At 43.4% G+C, this 25,612-nt stretch overlaps 2 protein-coding genes across 2 annotated transcripts; both read right to left on the minus strand.

The window, feature by feature from the left end:
* Positions 1-22,716: 22,716 nt before the first annotated feature.
* On the minus strand, positions 22,717-23,994 carry LOC147975514 (uncharacterized). Its single transcript, XM_087520464.1, has one exon. The coding sequence runs from the start codon at positions 23,992-23,994 to the stop codon at positions 22,717-22,719; it is 1,278 nt and encodes a 425-aa protein (XP_087376590.1).
* Positions 23,995-24,012: 18 nt separating this feature from the next.
* LOC147975515 (uncharacterized) lies at positions 24,013-24,699 on the minus strand. The gene has a single exon (XM_087520465.1). The coding sequence runs from the start codon at positions 24,697-24,699 to the stop codon at positions 24,013-24,015; it is 687 nt and encodes a 228-aa protein (XP_087376591.1).
* Positions 24,700-25,612: the final 913 nt, after the last annotated feature.

Below are 25,612 nucleotides of genomic sequence, written 5' to 3' on the forward strand. Positions count from 1 at the left end.
GAAAACCACTTATACGAGCGCAATGTTGGCCAAGATCTATATGACCAGGATCTTAAGTCTACATGGAGTTCCGAGGACCGTCGTATCAGATAGAGGAACATAGTTTACCTCGAAGTTTTGGAATTAGTTACACCAGACTTTAGGAACCAGGCTAGAGTTCAGTACAGCCTTTCATCCGCAGACAGATGGACAGACTGAGTGAGTCAATCAGATTCTGGAGGACATGTTGAGATCTTGTGCGCTAGACTATTGGTCTAGTTGGGATGATAATCTTCCTTACGCAAAGTTCTCATATAACAAAAGCTACCAGGCTATTTTGAAGATGTCCCCTTTCGAAGCTTTGTATGGAAGGAGGTGCAGGACACAATTGATGTGAGATGAAGTTGGAGACCGACAATTGTTTGGGCCAGACTTAATCAGAGAGTCTGAGGGGAAAGTCAAGTTGATTCGCGATAGACTGAAGGTAGCTCAGTCCACGAACAAGAGTTATGCCGATAGTAAACGCAAGGAGGTAGCCTATGAACTCAGAGACAGAGCATATCTCCGTGTTTCACCACTTCGAGGAGTTAAACGATTTGGAGTCAAAGGAAAGTTAGCTCCAAGATTTGTCGGACCATACCGAGTTTTGGAACGTATGGGAGAAGTTGCCTACAAGTTGGAATTAACCGAAGGATTGTCAGGAGTTCATGATGCCTTTCACGTTTCCAAGTAGAAAAAGTTCCATGCAGAGATGGCCGATATTCCTGGGAGAGGTACAGTGCCCCTGAAAGCAATTCAGTTGGAGAGTGACCCAGCTTATCAGGAGAAACCCATCAATATTTTATAGTTCTCCATCCAAATCACACACAGCAAGGCAATCAAGTTTTGCAAAGTTCAATGGAGTCACCATACCAAAGAAGAAGCCACCCGGGAGCAAGAAGAAGACCTACGGAAAGACTACCCACAAATTTTTGCTAGACAACCCGAATCTCGAGGGTGAGATTGACCTTAAGGGGGTAGGTTTGTAACATCCCAATTTTCAATTTGGATGTTAATCACTAGGTCATCATATGCATCCATGATTTGTGCATTTTGAATTTCCTTTTTTGGACATCTTGATCCTAGAGACCTTAAGCAACTCAAGGACCATTTGAGAGAGTTGGAGGTTTTCACAAAAATCCATTTTTGCATTTTCAAAATTGGAAAAATTGGATCAAAGTGATTTTTATTTGAAATTATCTTTCCAATTATTTTCAAAATAGATAAATAATGAGAGAAGATAATATGACTTCTTCAAAAAAAGCTAGGAAATATTGGAAATTTAATTTTGAATAAAAATATATTTTATTTTAATTTTATTTGGAATTTTATTCGGTTAAAACAGGGAAAAATGTGCATTTTTAAAAAAGTGCATTTTGCCTAGAAAAATGTCCGCTTTGTCCTAAATATTAGGACAGGACGGTGAAAATTATTTTGAAACTTTTTTAGGATTTTATTTTATTTTATTTGGATTTTTCTTCACGACGAATTTAAAAAAAATCTTTCGGACCGAACTGGGCCGAAGGCCCAGCCGGCCCAGCGCCTCACCCGCGACCTCGTGCCAGATACTCCGCCGTCGGTTTTTCTCACCGAACAGATATAACCGCTGAATAAACCTGCCCTGATTTTTATTAGAGTAGTTTAATTAGCGAACATTTCTTTGTTTAGATCTGTTAGTGAACGCTTTCGTTCATTAGTTTCTGTTAGTGAACGGTCGTTTGTTTGATTTTTCTTTTTAGTTTTATTTTCGGCCAGGGACCTATCTGCGATTAGTTTTCTTAAATATTAGTCCCTTTTCTTGAAACCCTCACTACTTTTTGCTCGTTTATCTAAATCCAACGAAACCAACGCCAAATTCTTCGTTACGTTCCCCTCTATTCAGATAACCAACTTAAACATGTTTTTGAAATTTTAAAATTTGGTTTCAAGCAGATTTGATTTTGAACTTCTTTTGACCGTAGTTTGAGTTTCGTAATTCCAATTTGATCGATTCTTTTTGCAAAATCAAAGCTCTTCACTTGAACTTTCTATTTAGATCTTTTTATTTTGATTTTACTTTTTCATATTATTCTTGAGTGCTTATGTATGCTATTGTTTGTTTACGATAGAGTTTCCGGAGTGCGAGGCTTGCTACTACGAATCTCAAGGGTTTTCCGATCGCCAGCAAGGCAACTAGCACTTTGATAATATCCCTTTATTACCGAGTTGTTATGCATTAGTCTCAATCCTCAAACATTTGCATGAGTAGGAAGGGTAACATGTGGGTGTGGTTAAGTAGTTGATGAGGTAGGAACCTATTGTCTTTTATCAACCCCGGGTATTCTACGTTATGCTCTACTGCTCTCTATGCTCGTAGACGTGGTTTGGGTATGTGAGATTCATGAAAGTTGCAAGAGTAATATTATCTAAAGGAAACATAAGGTGGCTACTCTAATACATCTGGGTGGAATGGTTGTGGGCACCTGGGGAATCCAGTATTGTCCTAGGAGATCCTGGGGTACCCGTGTGGTCATCCTATGAAATGCCACCCAGGCTTAAATGGATCATAAGATTGTTCGTCCTATAATCTTTCATGTGCAGCCACCTGCCGTTTTGGGCTCTAGCATAGTTAAGTAAGTTGTGGGAATCCTTTCCATGATGGGCTAGCAGATATAGGGGAATTGTAGGTGTACCGGCCAGTCTATCGGTTAAGGGGACCTCCTCGGAAAGACTGTGTCTCGATCATCCGTTCCTCAAACATCATGTAGTGTGAGAAATCCAACGGAGGAGATCGAGTCTTGTGAGGAAAAGTGCGCAAACCTCTGCAGAGTGTACAAACTGATCATGATTAGCCGTGTCCCCGGTTATGGACATCTTGAGTATCTGATACATGAATTATTGTTTGATCTCATCTCTTTACTTAATTAATTTGCTGGGTTATAATTATTATTCTGGGATTGAGTTGGGGGTACCTTCCCATTAATGACATAAACTTTCTAGTTATAAAATATGTTCCTTTGTTGTAGGGAAAAATTGGCTTTATGCAAAATGTTAAACCTAGAGCCTCCACCAGCCAAATATGCATGTAGTGATAGCTGTTATTTGTTCTTTGCTCTATAGTGTTGTCTTGCCAGCATATTCCATGTGCTGACCTACAGGGCCGCAACGTATCATGTTGCATAATTTTCAGATGAAGAGTAAGGTGCTATAGGTCGTTGTCATGCACTCAGTTTTGGCATGGAGTTGGATGGACTCATTTATCTTTGATGCTTCCGCAGTTATCTTATTTAGATGGCCTTGAGCCATATTATTGTAATAATTACTCTCTTTGAGACATTTGGATATAATAAGTGTGTGATTGAACTCTGCTATAATTCCTCGAGTATTGTGTGTGTGTCAACAATACCGATCTAGGGATGACACTTAAGCACAAAGACTACGATCCATTTGGATCATGTCGCTACAAAGAGATAAATATAACTTCGGAGGTATACCCTTCCTATCAATGTTACAACCAAGAGTTTTCAATATCAACCATGCTAAACAAATTATCGGCGGTTTCCAAGTGATAAAAGTAATGTTTACCCCCCTCCACCATCCAACACAAGCCATGGCTTGCCGAATCCACGGGTGCCATCCATACCAACAATAGTCCTGGGGGAGTTATGTTCAATTATTTGCAGTTTTTTATTTTGGGACATGGCATCCCTATTACCAGCCCCTCTCATGCAAGGATGACTGAATAAATAGTTTTCATGAGAATAACCCGCTTATCATGGAAGATATTGACCACCCACTATCGCTCCATGAGTGGTCTAGGCACACAAAATAGATGTTCGTTTGAAGTTTTATAAGTGGCACATGCAAATTTACTTGGAATGTCATGGTAATTAACCGCATATAGGTAGATATTGTGGACTCATCTGGACTAACTTTTATTTAAGGATTTTGATGCACAAGCAGCATTCCTGCTTAGTACAGCCGAAGTCTAGCAAATAGGTTTAGAAACGACCAGCTAGAAAGCGAAAACGGTCATGAACATGCATTATGAACAATCAACATTGAATACTAGCATGAGTAGGTTATAAACACCATGAAAATAAATATCATGGAGGCTATGTTGGTGTTGATTCAACTACATGCGTGAACATGTGCCAACTCAAGCCACATGAAACATGCAGAGGAGGATACCTTATCATCATACTACATCACAATCATTTTAATGCATGTTGACACCCAAGATAAATCATTATCCACTCCTAGCTACTTAAGAATGGCCTGAGCAAACTATAATCTCTAGTTATCATTGCAAACATGTTTAATCATAACAAGCTGAATCATGGATACAGAATTAAACATATTTACAAAAACAAAAACAAGCTCAGTTCATACCCACTTTTCTCTGCCACAGTCACTTCATCAAATATCGTCATTATTACCTTTCACTTGCACGACCATGATACGAAAATAATAACAGTGCAAGAGTGCCATGGACTAATCTAGAATCTGCAACATTTTATTTAGAGGAGAAGTCAAAATAATATGTGCTCCTTGTTAGGTAAACAATAATGCATATGAGAGCCACTCAACATTTTCATTGTGGTCTTCTCCTTAATACGACTAAACAAAACAAAAGGAAGGAATTTCAGAGAAATACACTGAAATATTTTTGGAGTTTTTGTTTTTTCTCGAAGATAGAAAATTTAAGAAATAAAAACGAAAATGAGAAAACTATTTAAATGGGAAAGCTCCCAGCAAACAAAAGAAGAAATGGGAAATCTTTTTGGGTATTCTTTTCATACTACAACTAAATCAAACTAGAAAGAAAAACCGAAAAGAAGGAAGAAATATTTTTGGGTTTCCTCAAAGTTTTTCAAACACACAAGAAGAAAGCGAGAAAATAAAACTAACATGGATAGTACAACGGAAAATTATGAACATCGACAAATGGAGTGAATGTGTGAACATGAATATAATGTTAGTGGAAATGCATACTCCCCCAAGCTTAGACTTTTGGTCTAGCTTGGTAATCACCATCCACGGTGTGGATAATAGTTAGAGTGATAACTCACGGCGGCTCTTGGTGCAGCCTCCTCAGCCCGTCGAGCATCCTTAACTGCTGCATTGAATTCACGGGCCTCACTCTCATAAATGTAATATCTTCTTTTATTCTAGTAATCAAAGAGAGCAGGTGCAGGAAAAATAACATGGAAAATGGGTTTTGTATTGAACATTAGGATGTAATTATAGTTATTGGTGGTGGCCTTAATGAAGTTATGGTGCTTCATGGCCTCAAAGTCTAAGTACTGAGTAGGTTGAATATGATTAGGCCGAGGTGGCAAGCCCAGCTCCCTAGCTACACAGGAGGCATAAATCCCACCATAAAATTGGCCACCTCTGTGCAATGGTTGCTCCAAGATTATAAAAATTAATTCTTGTCAGAGCAGTGTGTATGAGGCTAAAGTTAGGGGCACACAGTGTGCTGCTATCTTGTTTTCCCATGAAGCATTTGCCATTAAAGAGTGCAAAGTGATGAATTGATGGAAAATGTATACTTTTAATTCTAGCATGTGTCACTCCTCTATCCTCACTGTAACAGAGACTAGTCAAAAAGGACTCATACTCAGATTTTGGTTGTTCGTCCAGCGAACCATAATATGGAATTTTACATGTAACATACAATGCTTCTAGAGGCCTGGTGAAAGCATTATCATAAAGGTTAAATGAAACTCTACACTCAAGAGGATGATATTTAAATTTCTTAGTGAATGTCTGTGTGAGGTTGAGATGTTGGATGCACTTATCTGCAACCAAGGGAGAAAGCTCGGTGTTATGAACATACTGCTCAAATTCTTTCCTTGAAGTCTGCACCCAACATGAATTTTTTACACGGCCATAGGCATGATTTGGTGTCGGCGTCCCGCATCGATCTTGCGCTTGGATTAACATAGGACTATTTTATTGAGCTCCCACTCAATGATGCCTCCGAGGATCTCCGCCTCGAAAAACTTCTAAAGAGGTGCATTTTATTCGCGGACAATTTTTGAAATTTTTGGGTCACAAAATTTTGTTAACAAAACTTCACAAGATTGATAGCAACTACTCATATGGATATCTAGAGGCCATATTAAGCATTCAAACTACTTAGAACTCTAAGAATTCAACATGCAAGCTCATCAATAGCAGCACCAAGAGTAGCTACATACTCAAAAATGAAACCACTAGAACAAAAACTAATTGGAGCAATGGAGGAGTCACATACCAAATAGTGCAACAGTTTCGGAAATGGAGCTTCTAGCAAAGAGATCAAAATTCGTAGGTTTGAGATCAAGAAAATGAGAGAGAGAGAGAGGCTAGAATGAATTTTTCTGGAGGTAGGTGATGACATGGGCTGAAGGATAAGTTAGGGGGGGGCACGTGGGACCCACTTCCTACCAGGGCGTGCATGGGATAGCTCGCATGCCCTGGTGTCTTGTGGGCACAAAGGGCACCCCCCTGTGATGTTGTTTGTAAGAAAAATTCTTACATATTCAGAAAAAATGTGATAAAATTTCAGGTCATTCGGAGCACTTTTATTTTTAACCGCTTTTTTATTACACGGAAAATTCAGAAAATAGGATAAACATGGCATTTTATTTTATTTAACAAATAAAAACTGAAAAACAAAAAGTGGGGACAGAAGGTTGTTCTTACTAAATTAATCGACCAGATGCCCCTAAAAAATAATCCATTCATAAGGTTGATCAAGTCTTATTAACAATCACTTGCGACTAACATGAACCCAAAGAACTTTTGAAAAGCACTAAGTTACCTCAACGGGGATATGCATATCCCCAACAATAACTATCTCATATTTCTTTTTGGTAGTAGGCAAAGGGAGTCGAAGACTTTCAATAGTGATTGTCAGTGATTTTTCAATAGCATTAATACCATTCACTTGAAATTGTTTCTTTGAAAAGTGCATCATATGCTCATTAGCATTGATATGAAAAGTGACTTTGCTTTTATTGCAATCAATAATAGCCCCTACAGTATTCGAAAAAGGGTCTACCAATGATAATCGACATGTTGTCGTCCTCGGGCATGTCAAGTATAACAAAGTCTGTTAAGATAGTAATATTTCCAACAATAACGGGCACGTCCTCACAAATACCAATAGGTATGGTAGTTGATTTGTCAGCCATTTGCAATGATATCTCAGTAGATGTGAGTTTATTCAAATCAAGTCTTTTATATAAAGAGAATGGCATAACACTAGCATCAACTCCTAAATCACATAAAGCAGTTTTGACATAATTCCTTTTAATAGAGCATGGTATAGTTGGTATGCCCGGATCTCCATGTTTTTTAGGTACTCCACCTTTAATAGAATAATTAGCAAGCATGGTGAAGATTTCAGCTTCAGGTATTTCCCATTTATTGACAATTTCTTTCATGTATTTAGCATAAGGGGCCATCTTAAAAATATTAGTCAAACGGGTATGCAAAAAGACTGGCCTAAGCATTTCAGCAAAGCATTAAAAATTCTTCATCATCTTTTTTCTTCGATGATTTAGGTGGAATGGGCATGGGTTTCATAACTCATGGTTGTCTTTTTTACCATGTTTTCTAGCTAAAAGTCTCTCTTATCATAACGTTTATTTTTAGGTTGTGGGTTGTGAACATCAACAGTAGGTTCTATTTCAACATCATTATCTAGTTCTTTATCATTGTTTGCCTAAGCATCTACATGCACATCCTTATCATTTTCATTATCACTAGGTGAATGTTCATTACCAGATAGGGTGGCAGCATCAGAGATAGAAACATCAATATTATCTTTAGAAGTTTTTTCTATTTCAGGTTCACTAAAGGTATGCAAAGTCCTATCATTTTTCTTCTTCCTTTTCTTTTTAGAAGGACTAGATGCATCAGTATTAATTCTTTGAGTGTCGTGTTCAATTCTTTTGGGGGGTCCCTTAGGATAAAGTGGTTCCTGACTCATTTTACATCCTCTAGTTGCTACCCTAACAGCATAATCATTCACATTATTGGTCATTTCACTAAGCAATTCTTTTTGAGATTTAACAACATGTTCTAACTAACTTTCAACCATAGAGGAATGTTTTCCTACACCTTTAACATCATTACCGATTCTAAATAACAAGTCACTCAAGCGAGCAATCATATCAGAATTTTGTTTCAATTGTTTCAATCATAACGTAATTGACAAATTCATATAAGCATTGACTAGGATGTTTATTATAAGGGATATCACCTTCATCAAAGTTTAAAAGATAATTTACCTCCACGGACTGTGGTGGTGTGTCAAGACCATTTATTTCTTCAATAGGTGGTAAATTCTTAATGTCTTCAGCCTTAATACATTTAACCTTCATACATTTCTTTGCCTCTTGTATATCCTCAAGACTGAGAAATAAAACACCCCTCTTCTTTGGAGTGGGTTTAGGCGCTGGTTCAGGAAGTGTCCAATCATCATAATTCTTCAATATATAATTCAGTAACTCCTTAGCTTGTTCAACCTTTCGTTTCCTGAAAACACAACTAGCACAACTATCCATGAAATCCCTAGAAGCATCGGTTAGTCCATTATAAAATTATCAAGAATTTGATTTTTCTTGAGAGGATGATCAGGGAAAGCATTAAGTAATTGGAGAAGCCTCCCCCAATCTTGTGGGAGACTCTCTACTTCAATTTGCACAAAGTTAAATATTTCCTTTAAGGCAACTTGTTTCTTATGAGAAGGAAAATATTTTTCAGAGAAGTACTAAATCATATCCTGCGGACTACGGACACAACCAGGAATAAGAGTATTGTACCATATCTTAGCATCACCCTTTAATGAGAACAGAAATAACTTAAGGATATAGTAATAGCAAATTTTGTCATGATGAGTAAATAGGGTGGCTATATCATTTAATTTAGTAAGATATGCCACAACATTTTAGTTTCATAGCCATGGAAAGGATCAGATTCTACCAAAGTAATTAACTCTGGGTCGATAGAGAACTCATAATCCTTATCACTAATAAAGATAGGTGAAGTAGCAAACCTAGGATCATATTTCATTCTAGCATTCAAAGATTTTTCTTTCAACTTGCACAATAATTTCTTAAGATCATCTCTATCCTTACAAGCAAGAAAGTCCCTAGCAACTTATCCATCCATAACATAACCCTTAGGTATCTCAGGCATTTGAGATCATCTCTAGGAGATCTTCTCTAGGAGATCTAGGTCTAATAGCTGTTTATAATTCTTAGGTACAAAGACTTCATTAGTTTCAGTAATTTCTTAAGATAATATCTAGGAGATCTAGGTCTAATAGTTGTTTATAATTCTTAGGTACAAAGACTTCAGTAGTTTCAGTAATTTCATTAGTTTCAGCATTATCAATATATTTAGCTCTAGCAATTTGTTCATCATGAAATTCACCTAGTGGCATAGTCTTATCAAGTAAAGTACAAGCGTCATCAATAGCATCATTCATATCATAAGTAGCATCATCAATAACTTGCAACATATTAGGATTAATAGCATGTGGTGGTGTCGCAAGCTTACTTAAAACAGAAGGTGAATCAAGTGTAGAGTGTGATGGCAGTTCATTACCTCCCCTCGTCTTAGAGGGAACGATCTTTGCTGTGGTATATTTTAGATTCTTCATAGTGATCAATAAATATAAATCCCAGGTGACTCAACAAATACAGCTATGCTCCCCGCCAAGGGCGCCAGAAAAAAGGTCTTGATAACCCACAAGTATAGGGGATCGCAAGAGTTTTCTACGGTAGAGTATTCAACCCAAATTTATAGATTCGACACAAGGGGAGCCAAAGAATATTTGTAAGTATTAGCAGTTGAGTTGTCAGTTCAACCACACCTGGAGATTAAATATCTGCTACAAAGTGATCAGTAGCACAGTAGGATGGTATTTTGATAGTGATAGCAATGATAGTAACACCAATAGTAACGGTAGTAGTGATTTTGTAATAGTTGTAACAACAGTAGCAACAATAGTAATTTAGCAAGAATAATATGTCAAACGCTTATAGGCATTGGATTTGTGATTTCGTTGGATGATATTCATCATATAACATTCATAACCAAGGGCGATACAAAAATAGCTCCAATTCGTAAATATAATGTAGGCATGTATTCCGTAAATAGTCATAGTGCTTATGGAAAGGAACTTGCATGACATCTTTTGTCCTACCTTCCCGTGGTAGCGAGGTCCATAAGGAAACTAAGGGATATTTAAGGCCTCCTTTTAATAGAGAACTGCAACAAAGCATTAACACATAGTGAATACATGAACTCCTTGAACTACGACCATCACTAGAAAGTATCCCAATTGTTGTCACCTTGGGGCGCATAAGATTTGCAAGATCGAATCAAGAACGTAGATATAATGGTGATAACATAAATGGTTCAGATCTGAAATCATGACACTTGGGCCCTAGTGACAAGGATTAAGCATAGAAAAGTCATAGCAACATCAATCTCAGAACATAGTGGATACTCGGGATCAAGCCCTAACAAATCTAACTTGATTACATAATGAATCTCACCAACCAACCATCATCTAGCAAGCCTATGAAGGAATTTCTCACTCCTAGCAGTGAGCATAATGACACTGGTGATGAAAAAGACAGAAGATCCCCCTCTCCGGAGCCCGAACGGGCGCCGGATCTGGCCTCCCGATGAATAACAAGAGCTGATGGCGGATTCGTATCGTAAAACGCTATGAAACTTCCTCTCCTATTTTTTCTCCAAAGATGTGAATTTAAGGAGTTGGAATTAGGGTCAGCGGAGCCACGTGGGCTCCACTACTCACCAGGGTGTGCCAGAGGGTAGCGGCGCACCCTGGTGCCTTGTTGGCAACTGAGCCCCCCCTCCAGTGGGTCTTGGTTCCAATATTTTTTATTTATTCCAAAATAATTCTTCAATAAGTTTTGTCCAAATCTGAGAACTTTTATTTCTACACAAAAACAATGCCATGGTAGTTCTGCTAAAAACAACATCAGTCTGGGTTAGTTTCATTTAAATTATGCAAATTAGAGTACAAAATATGAGAAAAAGCATTAGGGAAATTAGATACGATGGAAATGTATCAGTAGGGCCCACATGTCAGTGTTTGTAACCAGATTTGCTAGGCAGTGGGGCCTAGTGTCAGCGACTAATCGCCGGTGTAATAATAGTGTTTAGTTAGTGGGTTAATTAACCCGTAACGGTGGATGTCACCAGTGGCTAATGGCCGGCGTAACCAGAACGCGGCGGCGTTGCCCCCGTCCGGCCAACTCCGTTGACGGGAGCTCACGCAACTGGGCGCGTTTGAAGCGGATCCACGAGGCTGTAACAGCCCAAATTTTCAATTTGGAATGTTATACATTAGGTCATCATGCATATCATATTTTATTTTGCTTTTGGTTTTGATCCTAGAAAATCCTAAGCAACTCAAGGACCCACGGAGAGAGTTGGGGATTTCGTTGTTTACATATTTGAGTTTCCTCAAATTTTGTAAACAGGATCATTTGATTTTATTTATTTTATCATCAATTATTTCTATTACAAAAATATGAGAGAGGGAATAAAATGACGTTCCCAAAATATAGAAATATTGAGGATTTAATAAAAAAATCAAATAAGATTTATTTCGGAGTTTTTTGGTATTTTTATTTGAATTTAGGAAAAATGCGCGTTTTTCAAAGTTGTAGTTTGGGCCCAGATAAATGTTCACTTTTTCGGGCTTGATTTTAGAAGCCCGGGAAAATTTATTTCGGGAATTTTGGAGTCCGTTTACTATTTCTTTTTATTTTTCTTCCGAGCGGAATTATTTAAAAAAACGCGGAACCGACTATGGGCCGTACTCGGCCAGGACACCGCCGGCCGAGGCCTTTATATGCCGCCGCCCCAGGGCCCGAGAGAGCCCAGCCACCCCAGCCGAAACCCTAACCCTAGCCCAGCCGCCGGAGCCGCGCGTCGCGCGAGGTTCGCCGCCCTCGAAATCTGTGCCGTTTTAAAAAAAGAAAATCTGTTCGTCGTTTTTCTTTTTCTTCGGATTTTCCGCGGTTATTTTTTGATCGCGATTTCTGATCCGATTTTCGTTTTAGTATAACTTTTCGCTTGTTTATCGGAATCAGGCGATTCAAGCGCCTGGAGTTTCGTCTCGAAACCATCTTTCCGAATAACCAACTTAAATAAGTTTTTGCTACTGTAAAATTTGCCTTAGATCCAGATTACTAGAACGAAGTTGTTTTCTTTCACCATTTGATTTCTTTTGCTTCGTTCGATTTGATTCTTTTTGCAAACCAGGGTTCTTAAGTTGAACTTTCTGGTTAGATCTTCTATTTGAGTTTTACCTGTGCATTAGATGAGTACTTATTGTATGCTTGTTTGTTTGTTTGCGATAGAATACCCGGAGTGCGCCACCTGTTACTTTGAATCTCTAGGTTTCGCGGATCATCAGCAAGGCAAGTAACACTTTGATCATACCCTTTTCTACAACCCAGTTTTATTGCATTAGATCAATCCTCACACATTGCATGATTAGGATCTAATTAAACTGTGGGATGGGAAGTAGATGAGGTAGTACCTATTACCTGTTTATTATCAAACCTTTGGGAGTTACTTCTATGTTTACTTATTATGCCATGCTATGCTAGTAGACGTGGATTGGGTGAGTGATATCCATGACAGATGTGAGATTGTTAATTAAGGGTTTATCTAAGGTGGCAACCTAAACACACATCTGGGTGGATTGAGGCACCTGGGTATCCCAGGACTTGCCTGTTTTTCTTTTGGACCGCCACCCAGGCTCAAAGGGATCATGAGATTATTCATACAAGAAACTTCCGTGTGCAGCCACAAGCCATTATGGGCTCTGGCATAGTTGAGTAAGTTGTGCGAACTCTTACAGTGGTAGACTAGCAGATGTAGGGGATGTAGGTGGTACGGTCTACCCGATCGTAAGGTGCTAGCGCTTCTGAAAGACTATGTCTCGGTCATCCGTTTCTCAAACACCATGTAGTGCGAGAAATCCAACGGAGGCGATCGAGTCTTGTGGGGAAAAGTGCGCAAACCTCTGCAGAGTGTATAAACTAATCATGGTTAGCCGCGTCCCCGGTTATGGATAAATCTTGAGTATCTAGTACCTGGATTATCATGTGAATCTCAACATGTTACTCTAAAGTTAATTTTGTTGGGTTTAATGATGTTATTTAATTGGGATTGAGAATGCTGTCAACCATTCTCAATGTTTAACAACCACCATGATAGTAATTAAATTTATTCCTTTGAAGTAGGGAAAAATTGGCTTTACGCAAAAACTGTAACCATAGAGCTTTCCACCAAGCCAAATATGCATCTAGTATAGCTGTTGCATTCCATTACTCTCTATGTGTTACCTTGCCAGCATATTCCATGTGCTGACCCGTTTTCGGGCTGTAACGTTAATGTTGCAGACTTTTCAGACGATGATTGAGGAGTTTTAGGTCGTGGTTCTATACTCAGTGATGCCGTTGGAGTTGATTGACTGACTTCTCTTCCAAGCCTTCCGCTGTTATCGTTATAATATGGCCTTAAGCCATATTTATTGTAATAAGTTCTCTTTTGAGACACTCGATGTAATAAGTGTGTGATTGCTACTCCGCTATAAATCCTCCGAGTACTGTGTGGTGTCAGCATTACTGATCCGGGGATGACACCAGAGCACAGAGATCAGACTGTTTGAGGTCTGGTCGCTACAGAGATGGTATCAGAGCCCACGCTGACTGTAGGACACGACCACTAAGCCAAAGACCTAGATCACTACTCACTCTCTTCTCTTCGGACTTCTCATCTTTTCTACTCTTTAGGATGCCGGATGCAAGGAACAAGTTCACCCAACCAGATGAGGATACACCCTTTGGACGCCACTTGAAGGAAGTCACTAGATACCTGAACATAGGAATACCAAGCTTCACGGGAACCTACAATGACACTTTACTTGAAGAAGAGCGCTGGATGATTCAAGTTCAAGTCCCAGGAAGGACGTTCATGCCAGTCATTGAGCCCATAGAGCTTTCTTTTGATGCACCAACTTGTAGTCTAGGAAAGAGTATGGCAACTCACATCGCCAAGGGACGCATTGGAGAAGTCTACCGCAAGGATCTCAAGGATACTATCAACCAGATTTGTGGGCGCCGAGATGAACACTAGGAGATGATCAGCACCAGGAAAGATAGATCAATTGCAGCTTTTATCCAGGAGTTAAACCAGCACATTCGACGACAGGAGAATCAGATGTGCGCCGACATGATAGATCTGAAGAAGGCTAAGACTAGAATCAAGGAACTGGAGGAAGAACCCAAGGCTACACGTGAAGATTATGAAGAAGAAATTGGAGTATTGGTGGATAAGAATGCCGACCTAACTATGAAGCTAGCAGTATTTATGGGAGGCCCGACACCAGTAGATGAAGACGAAGAACCCAAGGAGATTAGCCCGGAAGACTACATCATCATTGACGGCACCGACTCGGAACAAGATAGTAGCAATGATGACTATATTGATGAAGCAGGAGCAGATATCATGGAGTCTACAACCATAGAATATTTCTAGTAGACCACCTCATCAGTAGTAGTAGTCCACCATGTAAATTTAGTAGTCTGAGCACTTTGCGATAGTTAGATCGATTGTATGCCTTTGTTTGATTGATTGAAGTGAATTGTTTGCTTTTGCCTCATGTGCATATGGGTAGTGTTTTCTTTTTAGACCCCCTCTATTCTTATATCTCATCTTTTCTAAACCCTCAGATGCCTCCGAGACGTGACCCCGGATTTGCCTTTCCGCCGGAGCTCACCCAGTTGATCCAGCAGCAGAACACCCTAATGCAATTACTAGTTCAGGATCAGAATCAGGGGAACAACAACAACCCACCACCCCCACCACCACCTGTTGACCACTTAGCCCGTTTTCTTAGGCTGAATCCGCCGGTGTTTTCCAGTAGCACCGAGCCGATAGTAGCAGATGATTGGCTCCGCAAGATAGCTAGGGAGTTGACCACAATAGGATGCACAGATGCAGAGAAGGTGAAGTTTGCCGCACATCAGTCAGAAGGACCCGCAGCATCCTGGTAGGAGAATTTCACAGCCACCTTCCCAGTCGACACTGTCACATGGGACCAGTTTCACCAGGCTTTTCGTACTGCCCATGTTTCAGCAGTAGCAATGGCCATGAAGAAGCGTGAGTTTCGTAACTGGCGCCAAGGAGGACGGACAGTTGGCCAGTATGTGGAGGAGTTTAGTAAGCTAGCACGTTATGCCCCAGATGACGTTGCTACGGATGCAGCTAAGCAGGAGAAATTCCTGGAAGGACTGAATGATGAGTTGAGTATGCAGTTGATGGTAGCCACCTTCAACAACTACCAGGAGTTGGTAGATCGTGCTCTTATGATTGAAGGGAAGCAACAGCAAATTGAGAACCGCAAGAGGAAGTATGGACAAGGAAAGTATAATTCAGGAGCTCAGCAGAAGCCTCGCTTTACCCCTCAATCGGGAGGACATTTTCAGCATACCCATGGAGTAGGTAGCTCGCACAATCACAATGGCACCAAGAATGGTAATGGGAACGGAGGAAGCAATGGCCATAACCGCAGCACCCCATCAACCCCAGCCAAGAAGGACTTGAGCCACGTCACTTGCTATAAGTGTTCAAAGCCAGGACATTATGCAAATGAATGTCCTGAAAGCCAAAACGACAATGGAAGTTCTGGAAAGAAGCCGAACCCTTTCAACAGGGGACAGGTGAACCACGTTAATGTGGAGGAGGTTGAAGCTCAGCCCGATGCAGTAATAGGTACGTTTTTGGTTAAGTCATTTACTGCACTCGTTCTTTTTGATATTGGTGCATCGCATTCATACATATCAAGGGGATTTGTGGATAAGTATAACCTACCAACCCAAGCCCTTAGGTCACCCATGTTAGTAACCTCGCCAGGAGTAGAGTATGTGGCAAGTCTATGGTGTGATCGGTTACCATTAAGGATTGGTAACTATGTTTTTCCCTCAAACCTAGTAGTATTGGAATCTCAAGGATTGGATGTGATATTAGGCATGGATTGGTTATCAGAGTATGAAGGGAATATTGAGTGTGCTAGTAAGTCAATTTTGCTTACCACACCAGAAGGGAGAAGGATCAAGTATGTATCCCGGCATGTGCCAAAGAGGACACAAGTAAATTCCTTATCAGGAGTTGTGCAGGAGGAAGTACCAGTGGTAAAGGATTTTCCTGATGTATTTCCCAAAGAGTTGCCAGGCATGCCACCGGATAGAGACATTGAGTTTTTGATTGAGCTTTTACCAGGCACTGGGCCAATATCGAAGAGACCATATAGGATGCCAGCAAAAGATTTGGTGGAAATTAAGAAGCAGATTAAGGAGTTACTGGATAAGGGATATATTCGCCCAAGTTCTTCGCCTTGGGGATCACCAGTACTTCTAGTGGAGAAGAAGGATGGATCGTTAAGGATGGTTTTTGACTATCAAGGATTGAATGAAGTAAAAATCAAGAACAAGTACCCGCTACCAATGATCAATGATCTGTTTGATCGATTGCAAGGAGCTAAAGTATTTTCCAAGATCGATTTGCGATCAGGTTACCATCAGTTGAAGATTCGAGAGCAGGACATACCTAAGACAGCTTTTACCACCAGGTATGGGCTGTATGAGTATACCGTTATGTCATTTGGTTTGACTAACGCGCCTGCCTATTTTATGAACATGATGAACAAAGTGTTTATGGAGTTTTTGGATAAGTTTGTCGTAGTGTTCATTGATGATATCCTGGTATATTCGAAGAATGAAGAGGAGCATAAGGAACATTTGCGTTTGGTACTTGGAAAGCTCAGAGAACATCAGTTATATGCCAAGTTCAGCAAATGTGAGTTTTGGTCGAAGGAAGTAGGATTCCTCGGACACATTATATCCGGAGAAGGTATAGCAGTAGATCCCGCTAAATTTGAAATCGTGACCAAGTGGGAAGCCCCAACAACAGTTGGAGAGATCCGGAGTTTTCTTAGACTCGCAGGATACTACCGTAGGTTTATTGAGAATTTCTCAAAGATCGCGAAGCCTATGACGGAGTTGCTGAAGAAGGATACCAAGTTCAAATGGACTGAGGAGTGTGAGGCTAGTTTCCAGGAATTGAAGAACCATTTGGTTACCTCACCAGTGTTGATTTTGCCAGATCAGACCAAGGATTATGAGGTGTATTGCGACGCTTCACGTCGAGGACTTGGAGCAGTACTTATGCAGGATGGAAGAGTTGTTTCGTATGCTTCACGACAACTGAAGCCTCACGAATTGAATTATGCCACGCATGATTTGGAGTTAGCAGCTGTAGTGCATGCATTGAAGACATGGAGACATTTCCTCATTGGAAATCATTTTGAGGTGTACACAGATCACAAGAGTTTGAAGTACATTTTCACGCAGAAGGAGTTGAACCTCAGACAACGGAGATGGTTGGAGCTCATCAAGGATTATGATATGAGATTGCATTATCATCCCGGGAAGGCTAATGTAGTAGCTGATGCATTAAGCCGCAAGAGCCATGTCAACACGTTAATGACGGGAGAAATACCCAAGGTGTTAGCAGAAAATCTTCGTGAACTATGTTTGGAAATAGTTCCGAGAGGCTATGTAGCAGCGTTGGAAATTCAGTCAACCTTGATGGATAGAATCAGAGAAGCTTAGAAAACTGACAAAGAGATTGCCGCTATAAAGGAGAAACTAAGCAAAGGAAAAGCTAAAGGATTTCGTGAGGATGAGCACGACACCCTATGGTTTGAAGACCGTGTTTATGTACCCAATGACCCGGAGATCAGAAAGTTGATTCTGCAAGAGGCACATGATTCACCGTATTCGATTCACCCAGGAAATACCAAGATGTATTTGGATTTTAAGGATATTTTCTGGTGGACCCGAATGAAGAAGGATATTGCGGAGTATGTAGCAGTTTGTGACGTATGTCAGAGAGTAAAGGCAGAGCATCAGAAGCTAGCAGGATTGTTGCAACCATTGCCGATACCCGAATGGAAGTGGGATAGGCTAGGCATGGATTTTATCACGGGATTACCAAGGACTCTTTCAGGCTATGACTCGATTTGGGTTGTAGTTGATCGATTGATGAATGTAGCTCATTTCATCCCAGTAAAGACCACTTACACCAGTGCTAAGTTGGCAAAGATATACATGACCAGGATCATATGTTTGCATGGAGTTCCGAGGAGCATCGTATCAGATAGAGGAACCCAGTTTACCTCAAAGTTCTGGAAGCAGTTGCATGAGACTTTGGGTACTAGGCCAGAATTTAGTACAGCTTTTCATCCACAAACAGATGGACAGACTGAGAGAGTCAATCAGATTTTGGAGGATATGCTGAGAGCTTGTGCGCTAGATTATGGATCTAGTTGGGACGATAATTTGCCATATGCAGAGTTCTCTTACAATGATAGCTATCAGACCAGTTTGAAGATGGCACCTTTCGAAGCTCTGTACGGAAGGAGGTGCAGGACACTGTTGTCATGGGACGAAGTTGGAGACCGCTAGTTGTTTGGACCAGATCTGATTAAGGAGTCTGAACAGAAGGTGAAGTTGATTGGCGATAGGCTCAACGTAGCCCAGTCCAGGCAGAAGAGCTACGCAGATTCTAAACGCAAAGAGACAGTTTACGAAGTTGGAGACAAAGCTTATCTTCGAGTATCCCCTCTTCGAGGGATTAAGTGCTTTGGAGTTAAGGGGAAGTTAGCGCCACGATTTGTAGGACCATATCGAGTTTTGGAGCGTATGGGAGAAGTGGCTTACAAGTTAGAATTGCCAGGAGGATTGACAGGAGTTCATGATGTGTTCCACGTTTCTCAGTTGAAAAAGTGTCACGCGGAGATGGCTGACATACCTTTGAGAGACACAGTGCCATTGGAAGGAATTCAGTTAGATAACAATTTGACCTATGAGGAGAAACCAGTCAAGATTCTTGAGTTTGCCAGCCGAGTCACTCGCAGCAAGGTTATCAAGTTTTGCAAAGTTCAGTGGAGCCACCACACGGAGTATGAAGCCACCTGGGAGCGAGAGGAAGATTTGCTCAAGGACCACCCTCACCTATTTTCTAGCCAACCCGAATCTCGAGGGCGGGATTCATCTTAAGGGGGGTAGGTTTGTAACATCCCAAATTTTCAATTTGGAATGTTATACATTAGGTCATCATGCATATCATATTTTATTTTGCTTTTGGTTTTGATCCATGAAAATCCTAAGCAACTCAAGGACCCACAGAGAGAGTTGGGGATTTCGTTATTTACATATTTGAGTTTCCTCAAATTTTGTAAACAGGATCATTTGATTTTATTTATTTTATCATCAATTATTTCTTTTACAAAAATATGAGAGGGGAAATAAAATGACTTTCCCAAAATATAGAAATATTGAGGATTTAATAAAAAATAAAATAAGATTTATTTCGGAGTTTTTCGGTATTTTTATTTGAATTTAGGAAAAATGCGCGTTTTTCAAAGTTGTAGTTTGGGCCCAGATAAATGTTCACTTTTTCGGGCTTGATTTTAGAAGCCCGGGAAAATTTATTTCGGGAATTTTGGAGTCCGTTTAGTATTTCTTTTTATTTTTCTTCCGATCGGAATTATTTAAAAAAAACGCAGAACCGACTATGGGCCGTACTCGGCCAGGACACCGCCGGCCGAGGCCTTTATAAGCCGCCGCCCCGGGGCCCGAGAGAGCCCAGCCGCCCCAGCCGAAACCCTAACCCTAGCCCAGCCGCCACCGCCGCCGCCCGCCGCCGCCGCCGGAGCCGCGCGTCGCCCGAGGTTCGCCGCCCTCAAAATCCGTACCGTTTAAAAAAAATTCTGTTCGTCGTTTTTCTTTTTCGTCGGATTTTCCGCGGTTATTTTCTGATCGCGATTTCTGATCCGATTTTCATTTTAGTATAACTTTTCGCTCGTTTATCGGAATCAGGCGATTCAAGCGCCTGGAGTTTCGTCTCGAAACCCTCTTTCCGAATAACCATCTTAAACAAGTTTTTGCTACTATAAAATTTGTCTTAGATCCAGATTACTAGAATGAAGTTGTTTTCTTTCGCCGTTTGATTTCTTTTTCTTTGTTCGATTTGATTCTTTTTGCAAACCAGGGTTCTTAAGTTGAACTTTCTAGTTAGATCTTCTATTTGAGTGTTACCTGTGCATTAGATGAGTAGTTATTGTATGCTTGTTTGTTTGTCTGTGATAGAATACCCGGAGTGCGCCGCCTGTTACTTTGAATCTCTAGGTTTCGCGGATCATCAGCAAGGCAAGTAACACTTTGATCATACCCTTTTCTACAACCCAGTTTTATTGCATTAGATCAATCCTCACACATTGGATGATTAGGATCTAATTAAACTATGGGATGGGAAGTAGATGAGGTAGTACCTATTACCTGTTTATTATCAAACCCTTGGGAGTTACTTCTACGTTTACTTATTATGCCATGCTATGCTAGTAGACGTGGATTGGGTGAGTGATATCCATGACAGATGTGAGATTGTTAATTAAGGGTTTATCTAAGGTGGCAACCTAAACACACATCTGGGTTGATTGAGGCACCTGGGTATCCCAGGACTTGCCTGTTTTTCTTTTGGACCGCCACCCAGGCTCAAAGGGATCATGAGATTATTCATACTAGAAACTTCCGTGTGCAGCCACAAGCCATTATGGGCTCTGGCATAGTTGAGTAAGTTGTGCGAACTCTTACAGTGGTAGACTAGCAGATGTAGGGGATGTAGGTGGTACGGTCTACCCGATCGTAAGGTGCTAGCGCTTCTAAAAGACTATGTCTCGGTCATCCGTTTCTCAAACACCATGTAGTGCGAGAAATCCAACGGAGGCGATCGAGTCTTGTGGGGAAAAGTGCGCAAACCTCTGCAGAGTGTATAAACTAATCATGGTTAGCCGTGTCCCCTGTTATGGACAAATCTTGAGTATCTAGTACCTGGATTATCATGTGAATCTCAACATGTTACTCTAAAGTTAATTTTGTTGGGTTTAATGATATTATTTAATTGGGATTGAGAATGCTGTCAACCATTCTCAATGTTTAACAACCACCATGATAGTAATTAAATTTATTCCTTTGAAGTAGGGAAAAATTGGCTTTATGCAAAAACTGTAACCGTAGAGCTTTCCACCAGCCAAATAAGCATATAGTATAGCTGTTGCATTCCATTACTCTCTATGTGTTACCTTGCCAGCATATTCCATGTGCTGACCCGTTTTCGGGCTGCAACGTTAATGTTGCAGACTTTTCAGACGACGATTGAGGAGTTTTAGGTCGTGGTTCTATACTCAGTGATGCCGTTGGAGTTGATGGACTCACTTCTCTTCCAAGCCTTCCGTTGTTATCGTTATTAGATGGCCTTAAGCCATATTTATTGTAATAAGTTCTCTTTTGCGACACTCGATGTAATAAGTGTGTGATTGCTACTCTGCTATAAATCCTCCGAGTACTATGTGGTGTCAGCATTACTGATCCAGGGATGACACCGGAGCACAGAAATCAGACTGTTTGAGGTCTGGTCGCTACAGAGGCGCATTGGTTGGTGGCCTCGGGCGGCATGTAACGGTGGCGACGGCGAGTTGGGCAGTGGCTAGAGTTCGGTGGTGCATGGACAAGGGGCAACAGAGCATGGAGATCTCAATTGAGGGTGTCTACGGCTTCCTAGCGTAACTAGGAGCACGACTACCGCAAACTAAAATGACGACGATGAAGAAGACGTCGGCGGTGAGTTCGGGAGCTTGCGGGATGGCGGATGTGGGACGCACACGAAGGAAAAGACGGAGGGGAGAGTCAATGGCTCACGGCGTGTCGACTGGTGCAGACGGCGGGGTTGATGGGGCATCAGAGTGAGCGGGGCGGCGAGGCGGATCTCTAGTGGTGGAAGAAGAGGATGACTGCAATGACGGCGTTCGTGGGCGCCCGGAGTTGCGTAGCTCAGCGAGGTGGTTGAGGCCGACATGGCTGAGCTCGGAGACTCGACAATGAGTCAAGGGTGAGGTAATGGCTACGGTGGAGCTCAACGGTGCTCTCGGACACCAGCGACGAGGTTGAGGCCGACATGGTTGAGCTCAGAGATGAGGCGATGGCTGCGGTGGAGCTTGTCGGCACTCTCGGGCACAAGCGAGGATAACCGGGTTGAGGCCGACATTGACAACTCAGCTGCTAATACTTGAGAATATTCTTTGGCTCCCCTTGTGTCGAATCAATAAATTTGGGTTGAATACTCTACCCTCGAAAGCTGTTGCGATCCCCTATACTTGTGGGTTATCAAGTACGCATTGCGATCGCACAAGGCCTTGCTGACAATGAAGTGACCCTCCCATGGGGAGGACAACTTGTGCTGGCCGGCCTGCTGCTGGACAAGTCGGAGGACGAGGTCTCCCTCCCGAAAGGCGAGGGGCTTGATTTTCTTGCTGTGGTAGTGCCTCAGGCCTTGCTGGTAGATGGCCGAGTGACTGAGCGCTAGGAGGCGTGCTTCTTCAAGCAGGTCGACACCGTCTTCACGAGCTTCTTTGGCTTCGGCTTCCGTGTACATCATGACGCGCGGCGAGTCGAACTCGACATCGGTTGGAATGACGGCTTCTGCTCCATAGACGATGAAGAATGGGGTGAACCCGGTCAACTGGTTTGGCATGGTGTGGAGACTCTAGGGGACGACCAGCAACTCGTCGAGCCAGCTGCCGGTGGAACAGAAGAGTGGCTCGACGAGCCGCGGCTTGATGCCGGATTGGATGAGGCCGTTGGCCAGCTCGACCTGGCCGTTGGATTGCGGATGTGCAACAGAAGCCAGGTCGAGGCGGATGCCGGAGACGGAGCAGTACTGCGCGAGTGCGCCCTTGGCGAAGTTGCTGCCGTTGTCCGTGATGATGCTGTTCGGCATGTCGTAGCGCACCGCGATGTCCTTGATGAACCGAACGGCCGTCGGGCCATCCAGCTTCTTGATTGGCCTTTCTTCGATCCATTTGGTGAACTTGTCCACCACCACCAGCAAATGCGTCATGCTGTCTCGGGCGGTCTTGAAGGGCCCCACCATGTCGATTCCCCAGACCATGAAGGGCCAGGCGATCGGGATGGTCCAGATTGCTGACGCCGGCTGGTGGATGTGCTTGCTGATGCACTGGCATCCCTCGCACTTGTTGACGAGTGACTCTGCGTCTTCGAGGGCCGTGGGCCAGTAGAAACCATGGCGGAAGGCCTTGGCCACCAAGGACCGCGAGGCAGCGTGGTGCCCACACTCGCCCTGGTGTATGTCGAGGAGGATCTCAATACCCTTGTCCTGCTCGACGCAGCGTTGGAACACGCCGGTGGAACTGCGCTTGACGAGCTCATTGTTGATGACGCTATAGGCAGATGCTCGATGCTGCACTTGCCGAGCTTGTGTCCCGTCCATGGGGAGGACCCCATTCTCCAGGAACTCTGAGATGGGCATGGCCCAGGATGGCGCCGTCACCACGTCGAAGACGGCCACTATTTCAGGCTCCCGGTCGGCGGCCTCTGAGCCGGTTTCAGCAGCCCCCGGGCCGGGTTGAGGCATGGCCGGGTTGGATGGAGCAGTCCCCGGGAAGGGTTGAGGTGCGACCAGGTCGGTTGGAGCAGTCCATGGGCTGGGTTGAGGCATGACCAGGTCGGTTGGAGCAGTCCTCGGTCCGGGTTGAGGCACGGCCGAGTCGGTTGGAGCAGTCCCCGGGCCGGGTTGAGGTGCGGCCGGGTCGGTTCGCACATGGATGGACTTGGAGTCCGGACATGGCTTGACGGATGGCTTGTGCAGATGCTCGAGGGAGACGACGGATGGGATGGACTGCCGAGACGAGGCGATCTTGGTGAGCGTGTCGGCCGCCTCATTCTCCGCGCACGGGACGTGGAGGTACTCGGAGCCCTCGAAGAACCCGAATAGCTTCTGGACGAGGAAGCAGTAGCTCGCCATGTTGGAGTCATGCGCGTCCTACTCGCCTGAGCACTGCTGCACCACCAGGTCTGAGGCGCTGAAGCATGGGATGCGCCGGATGCCGAGTTCCTTGGCATGCCGGAGGCCGTGCACAAGGGCTTCGTACTTGGCGACGTTGTTGGAGGTAGCGAAGTGGATCTGTAGTGTGTACTTGAGTCTGTCGCCCTCGGGGGAGGACAGCACTATGCCGGCTCCCAGGCCGAGTCGCATCTTCGAGCCGACGAAGTGCATGCGCAAGTGCGTCGAGTCCGGAGGCGGTGGCAGGTACTGGGTCTCGGTCCAGTCGACGAGGAAGTCGGCCAAATCTTGGGACTTGATTGTGGTGCGGGGCTCATAGAGGATGGTATGGCCGGCTAGCTCGAGCGCCCACTTGGCGACCCAGCCAGAGGCATCCCGGCACCTGATGATGTCGTCGAGAGGGGCCGTGCTGACCACGGTGATGACATGCTCTTGGAAGTACCGCTTTAGTTTCTTGGCGGTGAAGTACACGCCGTAACAGATCTTATGGTAGTGCGGGTAGTTCTGCTTCGAAGCGGAGAGCACCTCGCTTAGGTAGTACACGGGACGGTGGTTGGCTTGGACCCTGTCCCTCTCTTGTCGCTCGATCACCATCACCGTTCTGACCGACCGCGAGGTCACGGTGATATAGAGCAACAGCGGCTCCTTCTCGGCCGGTGAGGACATGACTGGTGCGGTGGAGAGCATGCGCTTGTTGTCCTGTAAGGCTTCGTCCACCTAGTCGTTCAATTCGAACGGCGTCGTCTTCTTCATCAGTTGATACAGGGGCAAGGCCCTCTCGCCCAGTCGGCTGAGAAACTGGCTGACCGAGGCCAAGCAGCCGGTGAACTTCTGGACATCGCGCGCCGGGCCGGCTTGTGCATGCGCTCGATGGCATTGATTTTCTCCGGGTTCGCCTCAATGCCGTGCTCCGAGACGAGGAAACCGAGTAGCTTTCCGGCAGGGACGCCGAAAACACATTTCTCTGGGTTGAGCTTGACCTTGTACTCGCGCAGGTTGGCGAAGGTCTCCTTCAGATCGTCGAGGAGCGTGAGGTGCTGCTTGGTCTTCACCATGATGTCGTCCATGTAGACGTGGATATTGCGGCCGAGTTGCGACAGCAGGCACTTCTGCATGCAGCGCTAGAAAGTGGCGTCGGTGTTCTTCAAGCCGAACGACATGGTGATGTAGCAATACACCCCAAAGGGCGTGACGAAGGACGTCTTCAGGGCGTCGGCCGGGTCCAGCTTGATCTGGTGATAGCCAGAGTAAGAGTCCAGAAAGGACAGGAGCTCACACTCGGCGGTGGAGTCGATGACTTCGTCGATCCGCGGGAGAGCGAACGGGTCTTTGGGGCAGGCCTTGTTCAGGCTGGTGTAGTCGATACAAATGCACCAGGTGTTATTCTTCTTCAAGACGACAACCGGGTTGGCCAGCCACTCGGGATGAAATACTTCCATGATGAAGCCGGACGCCAAAAGCTTGGCGACCTCTTCACCAATGGTTCTTCTCTTGTCTTCGGAAAAACGTCGTAGGGGTTGACGAACGGGCTTGGCGTCCTTGCGGACATGTAGTTTGTGCTCGGCGTACTTCCTCGGGA

The sequence above is a fragment of the Triticum urartu genome, chromosome 4A (genome assembly GCF_056163025.1).
Source record: "Triticum urartu cultivar PI428250 chromosome 4A, HENAU_Tu73, whole genome shotgun sequence".
NCBI lineage: Eukaryota > Viridiplantae > Streptophyta > Magnoliopsida > Poales > Poaceae > Triticum > Triticum urartu.